The sequence below is a fragment of the Centrocercus urophasianus genome, unplaced genomic scaffold (genome assembly GCF_019232065.1).
Source record: "Centrocercus urophasianus isolate 14NV4802_14NV808 unplaced genomic scaffold, USGS_Curo_1.0 seq_12, whole genome shotgun sequence".
Lineage (NCBI taxonomy): Eukaryota > Metazoa > Chordata > Aves > Galliformes > Phasianidae > Centrocercus > Centrocercus urophasianus.
In genome coordinates, this window is record NW_024884364.1 from 3585695 (window position 1) to 3612674 (window position 26980).

Sequence of the window (26980 nt, forward strand, 5' to 3'; positions counted from 1 at the left end):
GAATGCTCTATGCAGTCTGTGCACTCTTTAGAACACCATGCAAAAAAGCAGCTCAGTCGACTTGGCTGTGTTGAGCTGCTGCTGGAGAGCCTGACCTCTGCTGGAGAGCCTGAGAGGCACAGCTGGAGCTGCCCTCTGTGCTGGCCTCAGCAGCATCTGCACAGGCTTGGTAACTTTTGCTGCCCTTCACAAAGTTTGGTTTTTTTTTTTTCTTTTTTCTTTTCATATTTAAAAAACAACAGCAACAATTGTAATGCCAGGGTTCTCTAATTGAGTGGTAGAACACTTAACATTACTCAGTACTGGAAGGTCCATCTGTCCTTCCTCATTCGTATGACCTCCACTGGCCTACAGAAACTTTTTGCCTCCTGTGCCCTCTTTATGGGGGCACTGCTGAGGAGGCTATTCTGCCCTAGCACTGGCCTCTACCATTGGCCACCTTGCAGCTGTAAGACCCTATCTTCTGTCATACCTGCCCTATGCTTCTGTCTTTTCATCACATCTTTGTGCCTGCAAGGGTATTATTCTCTGTGCCTACAGCAGCTGGAATTAGTTATTTATTCTTCAGATTTGCTATTAAAGGATGGAGTGTCTTAAAGGTTGAGGGGGAAGAAAAAAAAGGAAGCAACAAAGGTTGTTTCATTACCTGGGAGCTGAGTTGTCCTATAAATGCAGTTTTAGGGGGTGGCCAGAGCCTGCTGCTGATGCTGAGCTCTTAGAATCATATACTGGCCTAGGTAAAAGGACCACAGTGATCATCTAATTTCAACCCTCCTCCTATGTGCAGGGTCACCAACCACCAGCCCAGGCTGCCCAGAGCCACATCCAGCGTGGCCTTGAATGCCTCCAGGGATGGGGCATCCACAGCCTCCTTGGGCAACCCGTTCCAGTGCGCCGCCGCCAGGGGCGGGGTCTCCCGCAGGCTCCTTGCTCTTTAAGATTTTTTTGCCCGCCCCCAATCTCCCTTCTCTCTCTCTCCTATTGGACGGTCGCAATGCCCCTCTACGACAGTTCCTGTTTCGGCCACCTTAACTTGTTGACGGTCCGCACGCCACTCTCAATCTCTTTGGCCGCTGATTGGGCTTCGCTCAAGGTGTTTGGGGCGGCGATTGGCCTTGCGTGTTCTTCTCCCCGCCCTCTCGTGTCGAGGGACGCCTTCCTGCACCCACGCTCGTCGATTGGCCCGCAGGGCTGAACCCTCGCCGTCCGATTGGCTGTTGCCAGCCGCGCGTGCTAACAGCAGGGTAGGCTGCGCGGGAGGACAGGCGAGCGGAGGCAGCGGCGGCGCGCTGGCACTGGGCGCCCGCCCGGAGGATGGTCCCCGCCGTGGGGGCGCCGCCGCCCAGCCCGCCCAGTCCCCCCGTGAGTGCGGGCCGCGGAGGGAGGGCCGGCGCCCGGGGAAGGGCGGAGGGGAGCGGGTTGGGGCTGAGGGTGCTGCCGGTGGCCGCCCCTCCCCCTTCGCCGACCGTTGCCTGTGAGGGAGGCGGCGGTTGGCCGAGGGCGAGCGCCGCGCTTGGGCCCGTCGCCATGGCGACAGCGGGGCTGCGAGCCCACTCCGGATCCGCGTCCGGCCGGGCTGGAGGCGTCCTGTCGGCCTCCCGCGTTCCTCCGCCTCCGGGGCGCCCCGGGGCATAAAGGGCGACCGCAGCCCCTTTGTCTGATGGGGCGGCATCGCTGCGAGATGGGGAGGGGGTGAGACGGCAGCGCCCGGAGCGGGGGAAACGTGCAGGTAACGGTATTGAGGAAATAGAGGTTATTGCTGGAAAATCCTGGAGGTCCGAGGTGGGAGCCGTCACCCGGTGCTCAGGAAGTTTTAACTTCGGACAGCGAAAAGCAGGTGCTTTCTGTCGCTTGTGATAGCTCTCACCTGTAACGTCTCTGAGGTGTAGTGCAGAGGACGTGTCGTGCATCGTGTCGGTGCTTTTGTTGTGCGAGAGCTCGGGCTAGAAGTGTGGCTTCAGAGTGTGATGCAAAAGTCCTCCTTCTTCACAGCTTTTCTTCTGCCTTGCTAACTAACATTTTCCTGTTGGGTGTGTTTCCAGTTTGATTTCCTAAGGAAAGAAATCTCGTGGACATGCTTCATCTATTCCTTCTCCACCCTGCAATGTTGGCTTATTGTCCAATTTCTATTAAGTTTGCCAGTAAAGGAGATTGAAGCCCTTATTCCATGGAAGCCAGCACCTCGCAAGTACAGCTCAGGACTTGGGGTTGCAATGAGGGTAGGGCATGTAGAAGGCAGTTCCCTGTGACAGCAGAAGGGACAGCACGCATCTGCACACGCACAGCTGGGTGCAGCCACACAATGCCATTGGTGTAGGGCTGTTGGTAAGGAAGAGGAGAAAATGAGAAGGCAAATAGAGATGTGGGAACATGTTGGATCACTGACCATAACCACGCAGGGAATCGCATCTTTGCTTTTGCTTTATTTTTATTTTTCACATAACATCTTGGTTTTCTGTTAAATGCAGCCAGACACATGTTTATTAAAAATATTGAGCAAAGATAACTTGATGTTGTACATTAAGCATTCTGAAGTCAGGTAATGTAAAGGCTTGCTTTGGAAGCATGACTTCAGCTTTTTTTCCCTCCCTGTACAGCTCACTAGGGCAGTCTTAGTTACATTGATTGTATTATATGGCACTAACAAACTGCACAGTGCTATTTATCACACACAAATTACGTGCGGCAGTCAGACAAACAGGAAGGAATAAATTATGGGTGAATGGTTCTTGTTATTATGAGGTGTTAGAGGCTTAATTCTGACTTTCAATTAATGCTGTAATAATGACCCAAAAGTATATTTTGGGATGAAGTGCTCATCAGTTTGTGGGAGCTAAACTTAGAAAATGATTTTGTTCCAAGCATGGTTTTAAGATGTGTCTAAAATAACATTAGCCACATGAAGTGGCTTGAGAATAGATATAAATGATGAACTGTTTGGATATGAGTCCCTTAGAGAAGATTTAACAGAGTGGAAGGAGAAAAAGTGGTGAAGCCTGGAAGAGTCTGATAGCTGTGAGGGGGGGATTAGGCTGTGGGTGTCAGGTGATGGCTTTGCTGCTTCAATCCCTGTTTTTCCAAGCAGTCTGTACATCTAGGAGCTGAGCAGGGATGGACTGAACTGACTGTCACCTGCATGACGTTGTGATATGTTGCTGGCATGTCCCTGCTGTGTGCATTGTGGAGACACTAGCTGAATGTTAGCTTTAGTTTGAAATTCAAAAGACAATGTGAACAAGGTGTCAAAAATTCAGTGTTGCTGTTCTGCTGACACTACTGGCCAACTTGCTCCAGTTTTCTGATTTTGCCTCTTGGGTGACTGTAGAGGGGCTTCTGCCTTCTTTAGAGAGAGGAATTAAAGAGCTCCTGTTACGTGTTGCATGTTTGTTAGTTTTTTTTTTCAGTGTGCTGAAATCATAACAACACCTCAGGCTTCCAGGTATAGAACAAATTAATCCACAGAATGATTTGGAATAGAGCTCCGTTCAAATGCACTTTTGCTTTGCAAAGCAGATTGGCGTGAGGTATGTGGCACTGTAACCAGGCACAGCCAGTTTTTAGGTAAATTAATTAACGTGTGGATTGAAGTTGGGTACTAAACTGGGTAGGAGTAATAAACAAACACATATGGAGGGTGAGAGCAGGACATGCTGGATTTGACAACAGCCAGTCCACAAGCGTTCATGTCTTTATAATAACTGTTTAGATCCGAGGTGCACTTAAAAATAACCGTAAATGACATGTGCCTGTGGGGTTAGAAGTTGCATTTGGCATGAAGGATCCTCAATTAAGAAGATATTTATTTTAACAAGGCTGTTTGCATCTTAAATTGGAAATGCATTTAATAGTTAACTTGTAAATATACCCACTGCACCACTTTGAAGGATAGTAAGTATTGCATCACAGCCTTTCAGCTGAGATTGTTCTCTGGGCTGCCCAGAGAGGTTGTGGATGCCTCGTCCCTGGAGGTGATCATGGCCAAGTTGGATGGAGCCCTGGGCAGCCTGGTCTAGTATTAAATGTGGAAGTTGGTGGCCCTGCCTGTGGTGGAGGATTGGAACTCAACGATCCTTGCCATCCCTTCCAGCCCAAGCCATTCTGTAATTCCATTAAGTAATATAAAACTGAATGCTCCCCATGAATATCAGAATGGCAGTGGAAACATGTGTCTAGCTATGTGTACACGCAAGGAGTTCTTATGAAAATGATTGTACAGCATGTATGTAGGCATAGTATCTGACAACATTAATGTTTCCATAATTCATTGTGTTAAAACTCTTAGGCTTCTGAAGAGGTATTCTGCTTGTCTCCAGCTTTAAGGACCGCTTACTTGCAGGCACTTTGTAACTTGTATCCTCCACTAGTGTTCTTCATCTCGGTCTTGTTTACTCTTACGTTCAAGTTCGGTCCCTTGGGAGCCCCTTCTCCTGTTCTGAAGGCCATTGATCATATTGTGATTCTGGAAAGTTGAGTGAGAACATCTCAGCTTGAACTGTTGAGCAGAAGGGTTCCTTTTTGCCTGACTGCAATAAAACATGTAGAGATCGTAACTCCCTGGTTAAGAAATACTGTGCATTGCCACACCTATCTAATGGTAGCCTAACTTACTGGTTAGAATGGAAGTCCAGCTTTTATGTGTGTGTTTTGTATATCTGAAGTGTGCTTTGTTGCAACTTTTCAAATGTGAAACTGTTGTCATGCACTGAGTGAGCGCAAAAGTAATCTGTGGTGTGTGCAGGATGGACAGATCTTGTGTAACCTGAGTTTGTTTCCTGTATGAAGTGTTGTGGCATTAACCTTCTGAGATGAATGGGGTACTTCAGCAACTGTGACACTTGATAGCAATCTTTTACATCAGCCAAGCTGTATGCCATTGTGATGCAGATAGGAAGGTAGCAGACTGAAAAATGTTCCTTGTTTCCTTTTAGCAATTGCTTTTGTCATCCTTTTATCTGTACTTGTACTTCTGTCGGTTTACTTGACCAAAAGGAGATCAATTCCACCTAAAAGCACACCTCAGTCGTGCTGGTATTCTCATACCAAAGTCAGTTCTTTGTGGGCCATCCCTAGTGAGGCTGGAGAGATCCAGGTTTGGGTCTGCTAGGTCAGAAGTCTAAGCACAGACTTCTCCGGTCCTGTGATCTGGAAGTCAGTGGTGAGGAAGATAGTTGAAGATCTTGTTCTTTAGGCTGCTGGCTCTATTAAGTCAGCATAAAGGTATGAGGGGAAAAGGAGAGTTCAACTTCAAAAAATTGTATTTCTTCAATTATCTGTAGTGTAAAGTGAAAAAAATGTTGGCAATTTGGGATGCATGCTGCATCTGTAGTCTGTGAGAAGTGGTTGCCTTGTGGGACAGTTATTTCATGCCAGTTTTCACTCTTTGGTGTAAGTGAATTCTGCACTGCTTTCACTCATCAGTGAAGTTAGCTAGAAACTGAACATAAGTCTTAGGTTAGAATTAGATTAGTCTTAAATCCCATTTCTTGTTTGATTTCTGTTGGAGGATCTTCAATACTTAAGAGATCCTGTTTAAATATTACGTACATGCAGTATAAATGTTTGATTCTTCTACATAAGTCTCACTTGTTCTGCATTCAGAGACTAGAGTCATTTGAGAAGTCTAAGCACTGCCAGTGAAGGTGGAGAGAGGCAACATCACGTAATTTTGGAATAGTTAAGGCCTCCCTGCACATCTTCCTATTATTGCTCTAAGGACAGTGTATTGACTAAGAAAACCTAGTTTAGCATGTTAGAGTGAAACTCCTTAACTCTGCCAGTATCTGGCTTCTGATGAAAATAATAAAGAAAAGCTAATGTTTTTGTTTGTTTGTTTGTTTGTTTTTGCAATATACCAGGCTTGAACTATTAGTTGTCTTTCATATCTCTGCATTGCCTACATCTCTCTGTAATACTCTAAGTGACTTCCGAACATAAACTCTCAGAAGTGTACGTGGCTTTAAAAAAATGAAGTATAAGCCTATCCACTTAAAAGGGGATAAACTAATATATTCAAGCTATCCCTTGCTGAAGAACACAGTGGAGATCTCCTTCTCTTGGTTTCCTTTCAAGATATTGTTGCCAAGTCAGTCACAGGTGGCAACTGCAATGTGGTTTCAGACCAATGCAGAGAAAGCAGATGGAGGTAAAGCATTTTTGAGAAGGCTTTTCTAATGACGTAAGACTTGCGTAATCGTGATATTGGTCTGTTTGTTGTTCTTGTCCTTTGCCTTTACTCAGTTCTTATAAACCTCTGCAAAGTAAGAACTTGGAGGTCTGTTTTCAGCTTCTGTTCCACTATTAGTGCTGAACTTCTACAGTGCCCTGTTTGCTTTCTCTGGTGCTTACAGGTCTGCTTATCGCTGCATAGCTTGTGTACAGTAATCCCCCCCCGAGCTGAATAACTAGTTCTTAAAGTTGTGGAAGTACGGAATTCTGGTTTCCTATGGATTTGGATCTTGTGCCATTTTATAAACAGGAGGGGCAGTTTATGAGGATGGATAGTGGTAGGACAAGGGGGAATGGTTTTAAACGGAGACAGGAGGTTTAGGTTAGATATTAGGAGGAAGTTTTTCACACAGAGGGTGGTGACACACTGGAACCACCAGCTCCAGGTTGCCCAAGGAGGCTGTTCTTGGAGGACATCCCTGGAGGCACTCAAGGCCAAGCTGGATGTGGCTCTGGGCAGCCTGGTCTGGTGGTTGGTGATCCTGCACATAGGGGGGGATTGAAACCAGATAATCATTGTGGTCCTTTTCAACCCATTCTATGATTCTGTGATTCTGATATACAGCATATACTAATTCTGATTTTAAATTTCTTCTTTAAGATGTGCTTGTTAAGAAAGTGTCTGTGCTGCACACCTGTTCCCAAGTATCTTTAACTGTACTTCTGTTAAATCAAACTGAAATAGTTTGCAGCTTTATCCCTGCCAGCAAGATACAAAACTGTCAGACATCCAGATCACAAGGTGAACCCCTTATTTCTGAAACTAGAAATTAGGCCCACTTTATCTAGAAAAAAACTGTGAAGAGTAAAGGAGAGAAATAGCCTTCTTCCGTCCACTAAAGCCTTTTGTTAGCAGCCTGCAATGAAAATTCTGCTGCAGAACTGTGGGGGTTTTGTTCATTTTTGTCAGGCATAGGGTAGTGGCATTTGTTTTTAAAGCTTATTGCGGCTGATAGTAGTGAAAGGACCATTTCAGGAGCACTGTGCTGACCTTTCCTGAAGGACGCGGCAGTACGCTGCCTCAACAGGTGCTTTGGAAGCATGTCCAGACAGCAGCAGAAGTACTGTTTCATAGTGCCTTGCCTATTTTTGCCCTGAAGATTCATTGGGAAGAATCTTCTCACACGGAAAGATCCCTGTAACCAAATCTGACAATGGATTTCTTCTGCGTGTTGTAAGGGAGCTTTGTAGTTGAGACAGGAAGCACAACTGTTTAGGTCTTAAGATCACATGTTCAATTCTTTGTGTCATATTTCTCAAACCTCAACCTGTAAAAGATTTGAGAACTTCGTTGTGTAATCCGTTGTAGTTAATGCTCATCTGTTAAGATGTATTAAAATAGTTTAAACTCTCCTGCACATTTCTGTTCTTGGGTATTTTGCATTATTTGTTTGTTAGAGTGCTTGTATGTCCAGTATATCTGTAAGAGAACATTCTTATGGCTAACTTGATACTTCCTTAAGATCTCACACAGTTTTATAAACAGACTACATGAGGATCATTTATGGGTGCACGACAGAGCTTAGATTAAAACCTAAAAATGAAGTGAGCAATAGCATTCTGGATCCTGTAAGCCAGAATGTTTTTGTTTTGATTTTACATTGATTATGCAACCCTGTGACAAATCAAGAGATTTCATTTGGAGGTAAGGGCGTATTATAAAGCAGAATTAGGTTAGCTGTTGCTGACTCTGTAACTTCTAATTTATTCCACCAGTCTTTGGTGTTTCAGACAGAGCTTTCCTGTGTAAGGCATCCTCAATTAGAAATAATCATCTGGGTTCCAGGAGTCAGAGACCATGAAGACTTAAGTTACAGCTTCTTCAGGAAGAAATCACTTGTTGTTTAGGCAGCATGCTGCCAGAAAGAGTTGGCTCACCACTAGATGCTGTTACCTGGGAGTAGAAATGTGCTCACAGCCTGTACGCAGCACTTGTGTTAGCTACTGCAGGTAGAAGTCCTGTCACAGAAGGAAGTTGTCCACAAGCTACTTGGCACCCACTTAGCCTTGCCCACCAAAGCAGAGTCTTGGATAGCTTTGTTGAATGTGACAGAATTAGATGTGTCTTCAATTTGAAACTAATCTTCTGTTTTGGAGTGCACAGTAGATCACTGAAAACCATGGAAATGAGCACTGTCTTGCAACTTAGAGAAATGCCTCCTCCTTTCTTGCTTCCTTTATGAAATTGGTACATGGTGACTTGTGCATCTTAACAAAGTGTCAACATCTTTGTTAAGCATTTAACAAAGCATTTAAGCAAAGCTTTGCTTTGTGAGCATCTTAACAAAGAAGGACCTGGGGGTCCTGATGGACGAGAGACTGAACATGAGCCAGCAGTGCGCTCTGGCAGCTCGAAAGGCAAATGGGATCCTGGGCTCCATCAGGAGAGGGGTGGTCAGCAGGGACAGGGAGGTGATTGTCCCTCTCTACTCGGCTCTTGTGAGGCCCCATCTGGAGTACTGTGTCCAGGTGTGGAGCCCTCAGTACAAGAAAGACATTGAGATTTTGGAAAGGGTCCAGAGGAGGGCGACTAAGATGATCAGGGGGCTGGAGCACCTCCCCTATGAGGACAGGCTGAGGGAGTTGGGCTTGTTCAGCCTGGAGAAGAGAAGGCTGCGTGGTGACCTCATTGCAGCCTATCAATACCTGAAGGGAACCTACACCCAGGAGGGGAGTAAACTCTTCAAAAGGGCTGACAACAGCAGGACTAGGGGAAATGGATCCAAGTTGAAGGAGGGAAGATTTAGGTTGGATGTTAGGGGGAAGTTCTATACAAGGAGAGTGGTTAGGCCCTGGAACGGGCTGCCCAGGGAGGTTGTGGATGCCCCGTCCTTGGATGTGTTTAAGGCCAGGTTGGACGGGGTCCTGGGCAACCTGATCTGAATGTGTGTGTTTGGTGGCCCTGCTAGGCAGGGGGGTTGGAACTACATGGTCCTTGAGGTCTCTTCCAACCCGGGTGATTCTGTGATTCTGTCCACAGAGCGCAGCGTCTTGAGACTTTCCATGGTGGTCATTTTTTTTTTTTTTTTTTTTTTTTCTGATTTCCCAAATAAGAACTCTAGTCCCCTTATTTTGATCTAAAATGGCTGAAGACCATCTTTAGGATGACATCTCTGGTCTTTGTCATTTTTAGCTTGTGTACCAATTGTGTAGTTTTTGTTCTTTATCCTCAAATGCCTGCTTCCATATAACAGTTCCCCTAGATCATGGGATACAGTTTGTGTAGGCATTTTCTTTGCTAGCACTGCATGGCTTTTTGGTCTGTCCATAGTTCTGTGATCATCCACACAGTGGGTGGGGGGCGGTAGCAGCTCACAGCTACGTGCAGAGGTCCGGAGATGCCTCTGCAGCTTTGAGAACATCAGCAGCAGGTAATGGGCTTTGTTCAGTAGAGTGATATTCCTGCCTTTATGCCTCCTCTAAGGTTTAAGTGAATGAGATACTAAACTTGGAGACTAAAGTGCCAGAGCAAGAGTAATGACAAACAAACTAAGAACTTCTTCAGAATTTTCTTAAGCAAATCTGGTCAGGATTCTTCTGAGGAATGCTCTCTCGAACCCATGTGTTAGTCAACAGTCATGAGCAACTGTGACTTTATTATGAAAATTATAAACAAAAATGAATTTGATGGCACATCACTTGCATGATAAGCCTGCTTCTTCCTGCAATATTGTTTAAAAAAAGAAAAAAAATTAAAATGAGAGAGAGAGGGAGAGGGCAAGGAGAGAAAGGGGGAGAAAGCTTGCTTTCCAGTTCTCTTACGTGATCTTATATAATAGCCTTAGTGAAACTTAATTGCTTTAAGTCAGTGGGAGGGAAAATAGTCTTTGAATTTAGATAGTACAAACAAAAGAAGTAAGTAAGAAATTGTAAAAGCAGTGAAGCTTTTATCCCCATCTGTTGTTGCTGTCAGACACTATACAACCCACTTAATTTTTTATAGCACGCTGTAGTTTATTGGCATTGGTTTGCTGTCACTGACTCTTGCAGAAGCTCACAGAGCAGCCTAGTTGCTGTAGGAAGCAATCAGCTGGTATGGATTGGGAATGTGTATTCTGTGAAAAGTCAAGATAACTCTTGCCTGCCCTTCAATCCCTCGTACACTTTCCTTGATTTAATAAACAAAGAAATAAAGAGTAAACAAGTACGTGGGGTGATCTGGCTCACCTGAACTAGTCAGCCAGCAGGAATATGCTGATCATAGAGGAGCATCTGTTCACTCACAATCACTGTCAGTGCTGGCCTTACTCATTCTTCTCTGCCTGTGCTCAATTTTTATAAACATCTGGGAATGTCATGTCTTCGAGGGACTTTGCTTAGGTTCATCATTGGGCCCAGTTGTCATGAGTGTGTGGAAGAGTAGACACAGTGTAGTAAGAAGAAAACATTGGATTCCTCAGAATGAAACTAAAAAATACCAAGGGGATTTTCACTGCCTTGAGTAGGGCCATTTCTCCCTCTGTTCTCCTATCCAGTAGTCTTAACAGGTTACTTTTATAAGCAAAAGTAGTTGGTATGTTGGTAACAATTGCAAAGATAGAGTTTCAAGTTTCATTTCCTGCTGTCGTTTTGTTAGCTAACTGCAAAATGGCAGTAGAAGTGTCTCAAAGGGGCGATAAAGCAAAAGCAGTGATGATTTTTATCTCAAGGGTGCCTTGTTTGTGATTAAAAGCTTGAATTAAGTCTCTGGTTGAAGCTAGCCTTGTTGTAAAACATACATTGAAGACTGGAACAGAGCATTCCAAGAGTAAATATATAAGAATAAAGAGAACTGTGGCTTGCAGGAAGAGAGAGCATTTGTGTAGAAGTTACCTATGCCTTGGAATTGATCTTATCCATAAATCATGACTGAAAGTGCATGAAACTAATAAGAACTGTGCAACCATAGCACTGATTAAATTACACTGAACTTAAATCTCCTGAAGAGAAAGAATTTAATTTCTGGGGATGACACTGCATTTAAACTAAAATCAGTATTTCAAGCTGACATTGTGACAGCTATAAACTATGTAAAACTTGAGAATAAATAACCCTAAATGGCCAATTGCATCCTTGATCTGTCTGAAGAATTAGGGATCTGCAGCATTATTGCTGCAGAAGTTATTCAGCTGGGTCGAGTGAGCGTATTGCATGAGTGAACTTAAAATGTATTTGCCCCTGAGCTTATAGAGCAAATACTTGTCTTCTGCTGCAGCAAATCAGAAAATGAATCTCTCCTGAAAGTATCACTTAATATAAAATAAATAGTAAAGAAATGAAGCACTGGTGGGGCAATGGCTGCTAGGAAGAAAAGAGGATAAACATTATTTAGCAGTCCACAGAAGTTTCTCCCTGGGCAGCTTTTTAAAATTTTTGGACCCTGTGTGTTCAGGAGCTCTTTCAGATACCACCTCCCTACCATTGCATGCTCTGTTTTGAGGTTTATCAAATAAAATGCAAAGGTTTTTGCCCCATCCCTGCAGCACTCAAGGCCAGGCTGGATGTGGCTCTGGGCAGCCTGGTCTGATGGTTGGCGACCCTGCACACAGTAGGGGGGTTGAAACTTGATGATCATTGTGGTCCTTTTCAACCCATTCTATATGCTTATGTGCTTACAGAATAAGAATAGGAAAAAAATCTTCAGTTCCCCATCTTTCTCAAGTTACAATTTTGAAGTAGGTACTCAAGTGTTGTATGTAAGAACTGTTTAATACATTTAACTGCTTCTTTTTTAGGAGAAAATTGGAGTTTGAAATAAACTAACAGCTCAATTAGCTAATGGACATGGTCCTGTTTATTCTTACCACTCCTACAGGACTGTTTTGAAATGCTGTTTGAGTTGTATGAACTTCAATGAACTTCTGGCTTGAAGTAATCTCCCAGTAAAGCGAAATTAAAATAATATTAACCATACATTTGCACCCTGTTTCTTCTGCAGGAAGGGGGCTGTGAATCCCAGCAGAACTGAAGCATATGAAATGCAAACTTCATTGTTTACATGTGACAGTTAGGGAGGCTGGCACTCAATGTGGTGGCATTTGGCAGGGAACAGCATCCCTTGGAAGAAACCTGCTGACTGGAAAAAGAGTTTGGCCGTACCTCCTCCCATTAAATAAAACCCAACAAATTTATGTTCTATTTTTCCTTTTTACTTTCTTAAAATAATTGAGTTTATAATTGTGTTTTTTTTTAACTGAGGAAATGGAAACCAGTTCTTCACAGACAGCAGAGGTTCACAAGGCATCGATGCAGGTGTACTTCATTTTTAATGGCCACATGACCAGTCTATCTACAGAAAGGTGATGGACTTCTGCACACCTTGTAGTAATGTAATGACTGTACCAATAGGTTACAGTGCACGTTTCTATATCTCTTGCAGTGTCTTGCAGGATACTTTATAATGTGTCTTGCCAAGTCTTTCACAATATTTTGCAAAATGTACTGAAGTAATAATGGTGGTAAGCCACAAGGAACAGAGGCAACACATACACAGGGAATTAAAGAAGAATAACAACTAAACATAGCCACTAAATTTGCCTGTCAAATGAATAGGCAAACAAAGCATGCCAAATGGCCTTAATACAATCTGTTTCTACCAAATAGTTTGTAGCAGTGAATCATTAGTGCTTATTCAACTTTAGAGTGTATGTAAGTTGAAGACTTCTTGTGCCCAGTGTGCCTGCTAGGTGAGGTTATTCCTTGTGCACCCAGTGCCACAATAAAGCATGCCTGCTTCTTAATGGTAAATTCATCTTAAGGGGTTTTCTTTCAGACTGGTGTTTTGTCCAGTAACAGTAAGGCCTTGTGTTTGTGGTCAAAGGCAAAATGATGTCATGTGCAAAGAATCCAGAAGAGTGCAGTTGTTAATTCTTTCCGTAATTTTCATCAGGTTCTCTTCTCTGAAACCATGCCAGAGATGACAGAAAATGAGACACCTACTAAGAAGCAACATCGGTGAGTTTCTGTGAAAAAATGAATTTTGCAGTTCCGTAGTCTGTGGTCGTACTGTAATGACAAAATTTCTAGTTATAAATTTACTAACGAGGTTATTAAGAAGTTCTGAGGGCTGACTAGGATTCCTGCAAAAGTTTGTTAACTGTGGCTGTAAAACTCCCCTTCTCTCTTCCTCTATCCATGCTAAATTATTTGTCAAGGATATATCTACCTCGACCACCATGTCAAAAGAGATTCTTTATCACACGGGCTACTCAGGTGCATGTGACTGCACCGCTACTTAGGTTAGAGTGCAGGCTGTATTTATTACAGCAACTCCTTGCGAAACTGCACTCATTTTGATGGAGTGGTATAGTTGTCTTTCACCAGTTACAGTGGAATCTAGATCTTCACAAATCTCTGCTGAAATTCAAAACATAACCCGAGGTTGAATAGCAATGCTGTAACCAAAGTTTATAACCAAATGGCTGAGGGTTCATCACAACTTCTACAAGTTTTTGTTCCTGCGTAGTAATTTATTGATCTAACACCTGGTTTGGCAGTGTAGTTCTTCAGTCCTTAGTTACAGCATCCAACTTATGCTAGCAAGCCATGCAGGATATTTTTTATGCTAACCAAAGGTGATCATCTTCTGGGAAAACTGTACTTTACTGTTAACTGAGATGTGCAGGCGACAGCACTGTCTTGTAAACACTAAGTTACTCTAGATGCATGCTGTTGGTGGTGAGTTACCAAAAATAAAAGTACACTGACTCAAAGTATAAAAGGTGTGTGGCCAATAGTAGTCACTCATGTCATCCACATATATCTTATATTCTCACTCCAGGTTTCTTGTTACATCTGGACTGTGCTTTAATAGTGAGTGGAAAGCAGAAAATTCTACTGTTTTTTGCATACTGTAGCCAAACCACCAGACTGAGAGGGCACTACTGGGCAGAAGTCTTTTGAAATATTTATCTTTTTTTTTTTAAATGAAATATCTTTTTTTGAGAAAAAATGTGTGTTGTTTTATTGTATTTCTTGGAAATATTTGGCTTACTGCATAGCTACAGGGCACTTGGTTTTACTTATATGAAGTATGTGTTTAGAATTTATTGACTTCCAGCAAAAGCAATTTGAGGCATTGCACATTGATTCTCATCTGATTGCCGTTGGTCCAGGAATCCCAGAGGAACGTGTGAAAACAAAGAGAAACCTCACATCCCCACATTATATCTAGACAGAATTTTGAGGCAGTACAGTGGAATGGTTGAAAAGGAAAGATAATTCTGGTTTCTAACAAAGGAAGCATGTTTGATACTAGAAGGTTGATTTTTGAAGGGAACAGATCTGAAAGAATCTGTTTGCACTGCACTTGTATTTTCTCCCTTTTCATTGATTCTTTGAATGCAAAAGCAACATTTCAAACAAATTACTGGCTTAGCCTGTTGGTCAAAATTAGTTTTTGGATTATAATATTTAGCATTGGATAGCATACTAGTTTTTGATGAACAAAATAATCAAAATCCAGCTCTGCCCAATAAATATGCAGTAATAACCAAATGGATTATTACTGTGTGTCTTGCTATGCTGAAATTAATTCGAGTCTGAACACTAATGATTTTTTTGTTAGAAACTATTTAATGCCTGTTTAATACCAATCCTTGTATTACTTCTGCTGTATTCTTGTTCAGAGCAGAGTGTAACATTTAGTATTTTTAGCTGAAATTGAAATAATAAAATAAGAGAAAATTGTTTGCATGCAGTTTTTTTTTCCTTCTGTTTCACATCACTGTTTCCCCCTTTATCGTTAACAGAAAGAAAAATCGGGAGACGCACAATGCAGGTAGGAATATTTTTTTTGTTGATTCTTCTGTAAATAAGCACAGATTCTTCAATAACTTATTTTGCCTGGAGAAAGTCCCTCTATAATAGTTTATAACAGAAAAAAGCCCAACATCCTACCTAACATCTCTCTGTGGTCCTGCTTAGAATACCTATGCACAGATCGGTCCCTTAGGCTGCTCCAGCAATTCTGTGTGAGTATCATCTGTATGCTGTGGGACTTGCATCCCTCATGCAGTATGCAGCCTTTTCTCTCCACTGAATTCAACTTTCAACATCATTTGATAACTATCAGCAGAACTGTCAGGTTTCAGTAGAGTCTGAAGGTTTTGGCCTTGTTTATCTACATAGATACAACGTACTAAACTCTTGAGTCTAGTTCTCCCTTCATTAAACAGCGCAAATGTGTGGTCTCTGCGACCTCAACTGGAAAAAAACACCCAGTAGTTTCCACGTGACCAGGATGTGGCCAATTTCCTAAAGACTAAGGAGTATTGGGAAAGAATCTTAAGTTAATTTTAAGATGGCTCATTCTCGGTTCCTATTTTACTTGCTGATAGCTTTGAAAGTCTTCCTCTAGTGGGCTGATCTCTGCAAGACGTGGGGACAAGCTCCCTCCAGCCCTATTGCTTGCTTAGTCACAAATGTCTGGACAAACTGAGTGGATGATACTATCAAAATAAAGGAATAGTGCTTCATGACCACTGTGGTACCTGCATGTATTAGCAACAGTAAGATATTTAAAAATTAAATCCCAAAGATAACATATTTTAATGTTTGTACAGCTGCTCTTGTGTGACTGACGTAATTGGATCAAGTTATGTAGAAGTTACAGGCTCTTCAGAGCTGTTACATTGTTTTAGAAGATAGATAGGCTGCAGGATTTCCTTAAAAGCTGTACACAAACCTCTTCCTTGCCTATAAATAATAATATGGAATGCAGCTTTAGTTCAGAGTAACAGCTTTGCTTAGTTTTTATTTCTTCATTTGCTGTAAATGTACATGACCTTTTGTTGAAGTCATGCTAGACCTGGGGAGGAGTCTAAAGATGTTCACACATTGCCTGTGCCTTAGGCTTGGTGAATTACATAGTCCCCAGAGCACAGAGGGAGCCTTGGGGGAATACTTCAGATGAGATGTATGCGTTGTTCTCATGCTGGACTTGCTGATCTCCATGTGCCTTAGCTCCCAACTAAATGGAGACTGAAGACAGTGCCTTGGGGTTTGGGGTTGGTTCGTTGGTTTTGGTGTGTTTTTATCCTCATAAATTTCTTGCAGAAGAGGCTTTATTTTGCTATGTTAGAATAGTACTTAATGTAACTACTGTCTCTGGGATCACTTCCTTCCTCTCCTGAAATACAAAAATTACTTCATTTGTTTGAGAAATGTAAATTGAAGTGAGAGACTACTGAAACAAAGTTATTTAAAATAAATCAGTATATCCTTTGTAAAGGAGCATAATGTAGAAGTAAAGCATGGTTTTGCTTGTAGAACATACGCTCGTCTATGGGTTGCTGTGTGTTTCTATATGTATCAAAAGCAGCCCTGCTGCACAAAACAGAACTCATAATGAATGACATATCCATATGAATCTTGACAGAGCCATGACAGAACTTTATTCAGAACGCCAGAACATTTCGATATCAGACTTTCTTCAGAATAGGTAATTCACTGGCAGTATTGTTCATTAAAATCCCTTTTTTTTGTTCCAGTCATAATAGGATCTTCCACAACAGTTAGAGCTTTCAACATAAAAATGAGTAACTGATAGCCTGTATAGCAAGAACCAGAAAGTATTATCAAAACCTGAATTTTGAATTGTGATAGCCCTGCTTTTCCATAAAGGCACCCTGAAAATCCTCACCTTTGAAAGTTGTTGTTTCTTACGTTACAGCTGTTAATTTCACTGAGTGTTAATTCAGTAACTGAAGTTTACTTCAGTGGAGATTTTTTATTCTACCATATTATTCATGGTTCCAGTAACTCAGGAAATAATGTATTTATGAACCCTTACATTGGTAGTAGTTGTCTTGTTGTGTTGACTTGCCCAACTAGATGACATAGTGCATGTTATTTTTGCTCAGTGGAGAGGCATCGAAAGAAAAAGATTAATGCTGGGATAAACAGAATTGGAGAACTCATTCCCTGCTCTCCAGCACTTAAGCAGGTAAGCGTTCATTCAGATGTGCATCCTGTAAAATGTTTGTGTTTCCTTGTCTGCAGAAGTAAAAATACTTACTTTTGCTATTTGTCTCACAAAGAAGACGAAAGTGTCAGAATTAACATGCTTGAAATTTTACTAGCTATTAGTAGGATTTTAAAAAGTATTTATGAGAGAATTTCTTTTTAGAAATACAAAGCTATGCTAATATATTTGCACAGATTTTTGAGCTTCATGTCTGAAGGTGTTGTAGCTGACTGCTGAAGTAATGAGCAGTACGAGTTGGACATGTGGCTCACTGACTTTCTCCTTCATTCATGTGTGCAGTGTTTCTGAGAAGATTCATTTGTCCATAGCCATCTGATCATCTTGCTGATGCCTGCTTGTCCTTCCACAACTTTCCAGAGTTCTCATTAAACGTGCATGTGTGTTTATTTCTGTAATCACTGGCATAGTGAAATGAAAGCAATTCTGAAAGTCAGATATTAATAGTAAGGGAAGACAATGTCCTCATGCGAGGCGAAAAGACAAAAAAAGTTCAGAAAAGCATTCTGTTCAGCACTTTTTAAAAATGAAGACCCTTGGATCGAGTGCAAGATCTATCATGACAGATCCAGTAATAGTGAGATTTCTTTCTAATTTCATGTGTGTGTTTTCCCTTAAAGAGCAAGAACATGATCCTGGATCAGGCCTTTAAGTACATAACAGAAATGAAAAGACAGAATGATGAGCTTCTGTTAAATGGAGGGAACAATGAACAGGGTAAGTACAGAGTCCTCTGGAAGCTCTAGAATTTCTGTCAGTCCTTTCTGCTGTGTATTTGTTAGTACTGAGAACAAAGCCAGGGATTCCTTGTATCAACAGACTTAAGGAATCCCAAGGCATATGCATACAAAAAGAAATCTTAGAATAACCTCAAAAAAATAAAAGAAGAAAATGCCCAGGCACGTGTTCTAGCTATGAGATTTGAAGCGATCATCTTGTGATGTAACATAATGAAAAATCTCACAGGTAATGCAAGATCATCTAGTAGATTCCATCACAATTTTTTTTCTACTGTAATGTGATGAAAAAATTCTGTTAAAATTCAGGGTTAGATTTTCTTCATTGGAAAGATGGATCTTTCCTCATGCAGTTGTTTTTCTCCTTCCTTTCAAACACTTTGAAAGTAGTAACACCCTACCTTATAAAAATATGATGCCTCATTTAAATTCTACTTTAACAGAGGCTTACAAATGCAGTGGCGGAGATGTGACAGAAATAATCTCAGAGCTAATGTTATAGTTGGTGATTTTTATTTCTCCACAAAGAGTGGGATGCTATTACATAGATCATGTTGTTGATGTGATTGGTTTTGAAAATCCTAGGTGATTTTTCTATTAGGTGAACTCTCTCCAATTCCACTGCAGGGTTTTGTTGCTTTACATATGGGCATTCTATTTAGTTTTGCATGTCATTTTTATATGCAATTAAACTGGAAAACCACGAGGCTATCAATTTCATCAAGATCAATGAAGATATTTGCTTTTCATTCGTTAATTAAAGAAGCTGATCAGTGTTTGGTTTCACATGATTTATTTTATATGTTTTTAACTAATTAATAAGACGAATCTGAATATTGGGAGTGGAGTAGTTTGTGGGGTTCGTTACCTTCCTGCCCAGTAGAAGGGTTTATTGGGGTAGTCTTCATTTATGTTATTATGTTCAAGAAAGCACACATTAAGAGCTTATTTCAGTATTATATATAACTTATTCTCCAAACCACTTGGTAGTGTTACTTAGTATTTGCACTGATGCTGTTGTCCTGAATTCTTCTCACTGTTTTCTAGCTGAAGAGATAAAAAAACTGCGGAAACAACTGGATGAACTCCAAAAGGAAAATGGGAGATACATCGAACTACTGAAAGCCAATGATATTTGCCTGTATGATGATCCTACGATCCACTGGAAGGGGAATCTCAAAAATGCAAAGGTCTCAGTTGTTATTCCTAGTGATCAAGTTCAAAAGAACATTATCGTCTATTCAAATGGGAGTCAACCCAGTGGAAATAACCAGGGAGCATCTGTCCAGGGAATAACGTTTAATGTTGGTCATAATTTACAAAAGCAAACAGCCAATGTTGTTCCAGTCCAGAGAACTTGCAACCTAGTGACTCCTGTGACAATTTCTGGTATTTACCCTGCAGAAAACAAACCACGGTCTCAGAGTACAGTTTCTCCACTGGCACCCACTCAGGTGGTTCCAGCAGGGAACGCTGTTGAACTTTCCATCACAGAAAATGAGCAAGGTGTGCTCGCTGCTACCAGCTCACAGAACACTTCTCAATCCGGAACAGAACAGGGCCTACAGTGTTCTTCAGGTAACGCACTGCAGAATGGTCAAAGTCTCCCCAGAAGTAAAAACGATGAAGGTGGCTCGAAGTCAACAAAGAAAACAGTCGTGCAGGGAATCAGCCTTCCTTCCAGTGCCTCCATGGAAGCTGAGAAAGTTCAACACGTAAATGCAACCAGCTCAAAAACACCTAATTCTAGGAACGAATTTCAGGAAAGCTCTGTAATTTCAACTACCGGCACAGCTGTTGTGCCATCTGTGAGACTGTCTGCTGCAGATAGTTTTTCCTCTGTAAATGTTCTCAAAAGTACAAACTTAATAAGTAGTGCTGACATGCCCGTGACTTCTGCAGCAGAAGGAATGAAGGCTGTAACTGTAATAAGCACTCTGCCTGCCAGTCCCCTGGAGAACTGCTGGTCTTTTTCAGGCTCTACAGGTGTTGTCCCGTCAGACTTGAAAAATATGAGTAGCCTTACACGGATGCCTTCAGCTGGAAACACACAGACCACATGGACAACTTTGCAGCTAGCAGGAAATACTGTCCAGCCACTAAGCCAAACACCATCCAGTATAATGACCGCGCTGCTCAGTGAGCCAGTTAACGGGGCTAGTACCGTATCTCCTGCTCACAGCAGACCTTTGACAACGAGCATTAGTTTGAATACTTCTCTGCCTATAGATGGGCAGGCAGCTGAACAGATTGTAGTTACCTTGCCCTCATGCCCATCCCTACCTATGCAGCCATTAATCAGCCAACCACAGGTTAAAACTCAGGCTGCAGGAAGTATCCTTCCATTAAATTCAACTATGCAGGTAATTCAGATGGCTCAGCCGGTTGCGTCAGCTGTGACAGGAGCACCAGCGAACCAGAATGTCATCATTCTCCAGCCTCCAAACACTGCTCCGTGTCCTCCAATTGTCAGAGCAGAAGTTCCTAGCCAGAATGTCAGTCAACAAATTGTAATTATTCAAGCTGCTAGTCAGAATCCTCTTCCTCTCCTCTCTGCCCAGCCTTCTGCTTCTCTGAGAGTTCCTGTGAATGGGCCTGTGGCAGTTGCAAACTCCAACAACTCTGTACAAAATGCCCATCTTCCACAGACTTTTGGAGGAAAACACCTTGTCCATATATTACCAAGGCCATCATCTTTGCCAACTTCTAGCTCTACACAAACATTTTCAGTTACAATGTCAAATCAGCAGCATCCCCAAACAATCTCATTAAATGGGCAGCTTTTTGCATTGCAGCCTGTCATGTCTTCATCCGGAGCTTCAAATCAAGCCCCTATGCAAATTATTCAACCCACCACTAGCGAAGATCCAAATACCAATGTTGCTCTCAATACATTTGGTGCTTTAGCTAACCTCAATCAGAGCATATCACAAATGGCTGGACAAAGCTGCTTACACTTGTCTCTCAGCCACCCTACCAATCCCACAACTGTCCATAATCAGATTACCACAGTTAACTGTGTGTCATTACCGGCTTCAGTGCCCCCCTCAGTGCCTCTGGACGGTTCAGTGTTAACTAGTGCATCTAATTCAACAAATGTTTCCCCCAAAAAAGCTGCTGCTGGTTTTCTGTCTAATACAAAATCAAAAAGGACAAACAAAAAGCAGAGTACAAAAAAACACCTAGCTACCAACGTTAAAGTTTCCTGTGCAGCAGTTCCTTGTAAAGACGCAGGTAAGACAGACGGTGCTCCTGTAGAAGCTGTGGCAAAACATTCAAAGGGTGAGGAGTTGCCTGAGAACATTCCTGCAGCGTCACAAGCTTTAGCCACGTTGCAGGTGACTGGTGCAAGTATTTCTCCTTCCAAAGAAGCTGAGTGCTCAGAGCAAACAGTGGGCTCCTGCCCTGCACCAGAGACAACTTTGGCAGAGCTGCCGGCCCCCTTGCCATTGCAGCTTGCGGTGTCCGAACGGTTGGCACTGGTCCCACCAACTGCCAGGGATGCTGCTCCTCTCCTGCCAGTGTGTCAGTCTCAGAGCAACCCACTGACCAGCTCAGCCTCATCAGAGTCTTCCTCCCGCTGTGAGCCCTCTGGCACCTTAACACCCTCTGAAACTGAAGCACGTGGGACAAGTTCTCAGGTTTCTGGGGCATCAACAGTGGAGAGCAGCACGGCAGGTCAGACTTCCACTGCAGGAACAACTTCAGAATCCTGCAACGTTCCGCAGGGTTCTTCAGTTGTCATGCAAGATGTGGACTTGTTGGAAGGGCAAGGTCTGACCAAAATGCTGTCTGATCTCACAAAAGAAAGAACAGTTGTGGAAAAAAGCTCTTCTTTTGCTGTTCAAGGGGAGCATTCTAATTTTCCCATGGAAAACTCTAAATCAGTGGAATCAAATGTTGATTTGCCTGAGAAGCAGGAACTCTTGTTAATGAACACAGAAGGTGATGCACTCTCCCAGCACCACACCTGCGTTTCTGATCAGGAAGTAGTTAGTGCTGCCCTCATTGCCAGCAGGCAGGCAGACTCCCCGATGTCAACCAGTTCTGGTAGCAGCCGGGGCTTCTCTGTGGCATCGATGTTACCAGATACCACCAGAGAAGATGTTACTAGCAACACGTCAACCAGTACGTGCAACAACTGCACATTTTCAGAACAACCTGACATAGTTGCTCTTGCAGCAAGAGCTATTTTTGACCAGGAAAGCCTTGAGAAAAGTGGAGGAGGAATGCAAGTTAACATGAGGGATGCCGTATCTAAGTCAACTGAGGTTGCAACTCTGGAGAGAGAGCAACAGACTTTTAAAACTCTACCAGTGAAAGAAAGCAGTGCAGGGCCATTAGAAACAGCGCCAAACAAATTCAGTGCCCAGGATACAATACAAACAAATGTTGGTAGGCAAGTTGAAAAACCAAGCTGTTCTGTAGGAGGTGTGGAAACCTCCAACTCTTCTTTGCAGATTTCAGCTTCCCAGTCACCGAGCATAACCAGTTTAAGTGTGAATAACCTGATACACCAGAGCCGCATCGTCCATCCCCTCGTGAGTTGCTCAAGTTTATCCCAGCCTTCAGAGCCAGCAAGCATTCCTGCAACTGTGGGTCTCCCTCTTCCATCTGGTTCATATGTCAACCCATCTCCAAGACCAGCTATGATGAGTGAGTATGCTCAGGAACAACTGAACGCTATTAGGGCAAACTCCATGCAAGCTCCTCAGCTGCAGGAATCACGATTAAAGCAGCAAAACCACGAAGGTCGCAAGGACTCTGCCAAGCGGGCTGTTCAGGATGACCTTCTGCTTTCTACAGCAAAGAGACAAAAGCAGTGTCAGACAGCACCTCTAAGGCTTGAAGGGATGGCACTGATGAATCGAACACCAGAGAGTATTGCTGATCAAACACAGATGCTGGTCAGTCAGATGCCTTCTAATTCATCAAGTTCGGTGGCATCCTTGAGCAATCAGGGGCACGCAGATGGCCTCAATAGGCTATTCCCATCAAACAGCAACTTTGTAACACCGGCTTTGAGACAAACTGAAGTTCAGTGTAACTCCCAGCCATCAATTTCAGAGCAGCAAGGCACAGGAGGGCAGCATTTGCAGCCAATTCAGCATGTTCCCGCTCAAGGCATATCTCACCTTCACAATAATCATCCCTACTTAAAGCAGCAGCAGGCTGGACAATTAAGAGAAAGGCATCACTTGTATCAGCTGCAGCACCATGTCACTCATGGGGAAAGCTCAGTCCACTCTCAACCCCACGGCGTCCACCAGCAGCGAACAATACAGCAGGAAGTGCAAATGCAAAAGAAAAGGAATCTCATCCAGGGAACCCAAGCCCCGCAACTTTCTTTACAGCAGAAACACCACGGAAGTGATCAGACACGGCAGAAAGGCGGTCAGCCTCATCCTCACCACCAGCAAATGCAGCAGCAGATGCAGCAGCACTTTGGAGCTTCCCAGCCTGAAAAGAACTGTGAAAATCCTGCCACAAGCAGAAACCATCATAACCACCCTCAGAGCCATATAAATCAGGACATTATGCATCAACAGCAGCAAGATGTCAGCAGCAGGCAGCAAGGTTCAGCTTCTGAGCATGTATCAGGGCACAATCCCATGCAGAGACTGATGACCTCCAGGGGTTTAGAGCCGCAAATGGTATCGCAGGCAAGTATTGTAACCAGGCCGTCAGACATGACCTGCACCCCTCATAGGCAGGAGAGAAACAGAGTTTCCAGCTACTCTGCTGAAGCACTTATTGGGAAGACACCCTCTAATTCAGAGCAGAGAATAGGAATCTCTCTTCAAGGCCCTAGAGTATCTGACCAGCTTGAAATGAGGAGCTATATTGATGCTTCTAGAAATAAAGGGTTGGTTATTCACAATATGCAGGGCCGTATATCCATTGATCATACGGTTGGCTCAGATGTACAACGGCTTTCTGATTGCCAGACGTTTAAGCCAGCAGGACCCAACCAACAACCTGCAGGCAATTTTGATGTGCAGGCCTCAAGAAACAGTGAAATTGGTAATTCTGTGTCGTCCCTCCGGGGCATGCAGTCGCAAGCTTTTCGAATTGGTCAGAATACTGGGCCACCCGTAGAAAGGCAGAAGAGATTGCCTTACCAGCCCGTACAAGGTATTCCAACAGGAAATTCCCTTCCATCAAGGGAAAATGAAAATACATGCCACCAAAGTTTTATGCAGAGCTTACTTGCCCCTAACCTTGGCGATCAAGTCAGTGGAAGCCAGCGATCGATCCCAGAACATCCAAGGAATACACAGTGCGGTGCATCCTCCACGATTGAGTACAGCTGTCCCCCAGCCCGGGAGAGTGTCCACATCCGGAGAGATGGCGATGCTCAGAACAGGGAGAGCTGTGACATGTCCATCAGTACAATTAACACCAGGAACAGCTCTTTAACTATTCCCTTCTCAACTTCATCTTCCTCGGGAGATATTCAGGGTCGAAACACAAGCCCAAACATTTCTGTACAAAAGTCCAATCCCATGAGGATGACAGACAGTCATGGAACGAAGAGCCACATGAATACACCTGTCTCCAGCAACATGCACGGGGTTGTGAGGCCAACTCACCCTCACCCTGCAGTTTCTCATGGAAATGGTGAACAAGGGCAGCCTTCTGTTCGTCAGCCCAATTCTTCAGTTACTCAGCGCTCAAGGCATCCTCTACAAGATAACAACGGCTCTAAAATACGGCAGCCTGAAAGGAATCGATCCGGAAATCAAAGACACGGGAATGTCTTTGACCCTAGTCTTCCCCACCTGCCCCTGTCTACCAGCAGCAGTATGATCCTTGGGCGCCAGCAGTCTGCTATAGAAAAGAGAGGAAGTATTGTCCGCTTCATGTCTGATGGCCCTCAAGTGTCCAATGACAACGCAGCCTCTGACCAACATACACTTTCTCAGAACTTTGGATTCCCTTTTATCCCAGAGGGTGGCATGAATCCACCCATAAATGCCAACACGTCCTTCATTCCCCCTGTTACTCAGCCTAGTGCCACTCGAACACCAGCCCTAATCCCCGTCGATCCCCAAAATACGCTGCCATCCTTCTACCCGCCTTATTCTCCTGCCCACCCCACTCTTTCCAATGACATTTCTATCCCTTACTTTCCCAACCAAATGTTTCCTAATCCGAGCACAGAGAAGCCGAGCAGTGGAGGTTTGAACAATCGATTTGGATCTATCTTGTCTCCTCCCCGGCCTGTTGGTTTTGCCCAGCCAAGTTTTCCTTTGCTTCCGGATATGCCACCAATGCACATGACCAATACGTCACACTTATCCAATTTTAACTTGACGTCTTTGTTTCCGGAAATAGCCACTGCTCTTCCTCCAGATGGTTCAGCAATGTCACCTTTGCTTTCCATTGCAAACACGTCTGCTTCCGATTCTTCCAAGCAGCCCTCAAACCGACCTGCCCACAATATAAGCCATATTCTAGGTCATGACTGTAGTTCAGCGGTATGAAGACTGACAGACTGACTTCTAGTCTGATGAGTTGTTTCTGTATTTAAGAAAAAGAAAGTGGATCTTACCCGCATCCCTGAAGAGACCAGTCGTATCATCACTGTTTATTTGCCTAAATGTATGTATATGGGTATCTTCTATATCTATATACACACCTTTCTATCCACCTTACTAACTTTAAAGCACCAGTGCCTATAGCAATGCTTACTTGCAAATAAACGGTAAGAATGCAACTTCAGAGCTGTGCAAATGCTGATTGTTGATTTTACAACAATCAAGCCTGATGTCTGATTGCCACTCTCAGTAGTACTTGGATGTAAAGAGGTGGGAATATCCAAACAGGACACAGGAAAACAAGTGCTACAGGTTTCATTTTACTTACAATGTGTTTACCTGAGACTAAAGGTGAACTTCAAGTGGCTTAGGTTTTTCTTTTTCCTTTGTAAAATATTTTGGGAGCCTCATAACAAGACAGGTCTCTGCTAATCTGGTGTTAATTGATAAAGGCATTTGTTGTGCAGCTTTTGTCTGTTTGAAGCTTGTTGCATCCACTTGAGTTAAGGCTAACTTGATCTGGCAAAAATTGCCATGTGTTTCCATGGCCAGAAATTAAAAATACTGTTCCAGAAAATTGAAATTTCTTTCATGTGTGACTTTCTATTTCAAAGAAGAATTTGTTTAGATCTTGTTTAATGATGGCGTCTGTTGCTGCTGAACTTGGCCAACATTTTAATGTAACTTAGTACTCCTACTGGAGTACTGTGGGGACAGCAGTCCTGTTTGTTGCCATTTCATTGCTCATATGCTGCAAGTTACCTCAGGGTGGTTTTGTACCTTGTTTAGCACCTTCTTAATGTCTTCTGTGTTGTTTTCCTCCCCCCCCTTCCCCCCTCTCCTTTTCTTTGGCCCATGCTCAGCCACCAGCTTACTGGTTTCTGTGAGTGACAGCCCCCTGTTGTAATGGTCAGCACACGGGAGCAGCACTGAGCCCATGGCATCCCACAGAATCCATGGGGATCTGGGGCACGCTGTCTGCTTACTGTTGCTGGCAGCATTGGGGCCTAATATAATATCAGTACTTTGCACTTGAATGCACCTTTTGTCTAAGCCCATGTGGTTGTGGGTGAAGGGAGAATGTGAATGTGTCAAGATTGAAAAGTTGTATGCCAGGAAGATGTGATGTGAGCATCACAAGGAAGGGGGACTTTGTGTGTGTGTGAGGGACAGAGCATGTGTGTGCATGAGTGGTGGTGCTTCATTGGTTTTTTTTGGGTTTTTTTTGTGTGTGTTTAGTGCAAATATTTGATGGAATATTTATTTCACTTCAAAGCAAGCCTGCTTTTCTTCCAAACAGCAGTGATTGCAGTCGCATTAGCAACAACCACCGGTCCTTGACTCTGACTGAGCAAAATGTGACTCTGACTTTTGTCTGGTCGGACTCTTGGGCCATGCTGGTCTCCTTGATGCTGTAGATCCCAAATAGGGTGCCATAAAGGAGTGCAAGGATACCCATAATGCTGAGTGGCTCCAGGGTTTACGGATGATTATGTCAGGAGGACTGAATCAGC

General features: G+C 43.2%; 1 protein-coding gene across 3 annotated transcripts; it reads left to right on the forward strand.

The window, feature by feature from the left end:
- Positions 1 to 1322: 1322 nt before the first annotated feature.
- On the forward strand, positions 1323 to 26693 carry USF3 (upstream transcription factor family member 3). Of its 3 annotated transcripts, none has more exons than XM_042810254.1 (6): positions 1323 to 1362; positions 13094 to 13158; positions 14955 to 14983; positions 17067 to 17149; positions 17809 to 17905; positions 18973 to 26693. In XM_042810254.1, the coding sequence occupies exons 2-6, from the start codon at positions 13112 to 13114 to the stop codon at positions 25410 to 25412; spliced, it is 6696 nt and encodes a 2231-aa protein (XP_042666188.1). In that variant the 5' UTR covers positions 1323 to 1362; positions 13094 to 13111; the 3' UTR covers positions 25413 to 26693. The 3 variants fall into 3 exon arrangements, with proteins under 3 accessions (XP_042666188.1, XP_042666189.1, XP_042666190.1); XM_042810255.1 differs by lacking the exon at positions 1323 to 1362 and adding an exon at positions 1712 to 1729; XM_042810256.1 differs by lacking the exons at positions 1323 to 1362; positions 13094 to 13158; positions 14955 to 14983 and adding an exon at positions 16587 to 16645.
- The last annotated feature ends 287 nt before the right edge of the window (positions 26694 to 26980 follow it).

Coding starts and splice junctions, on each gene's coding strand:
- USF3 (XM_042810254.1), top strand. CDS start 13,112: ATGCCAGAGATGACAGAAAATGAGACACCTACTAAGAAGCAACATCG. Junction 13,159..14,954: donor CCTACTAAGAAGCAACATCG/GTGAGTTTCTGT, acceptor TATCGTTAACAG/AAAGAAAAATCGGGAGACGC. Junction 14,984..17,066: donor TCGGGAGACGCACAATGCAG/GTAGGAATATTT, acceptor ATTTTTGCTCAG/TGGAGAGGCATCGAAAGAAA.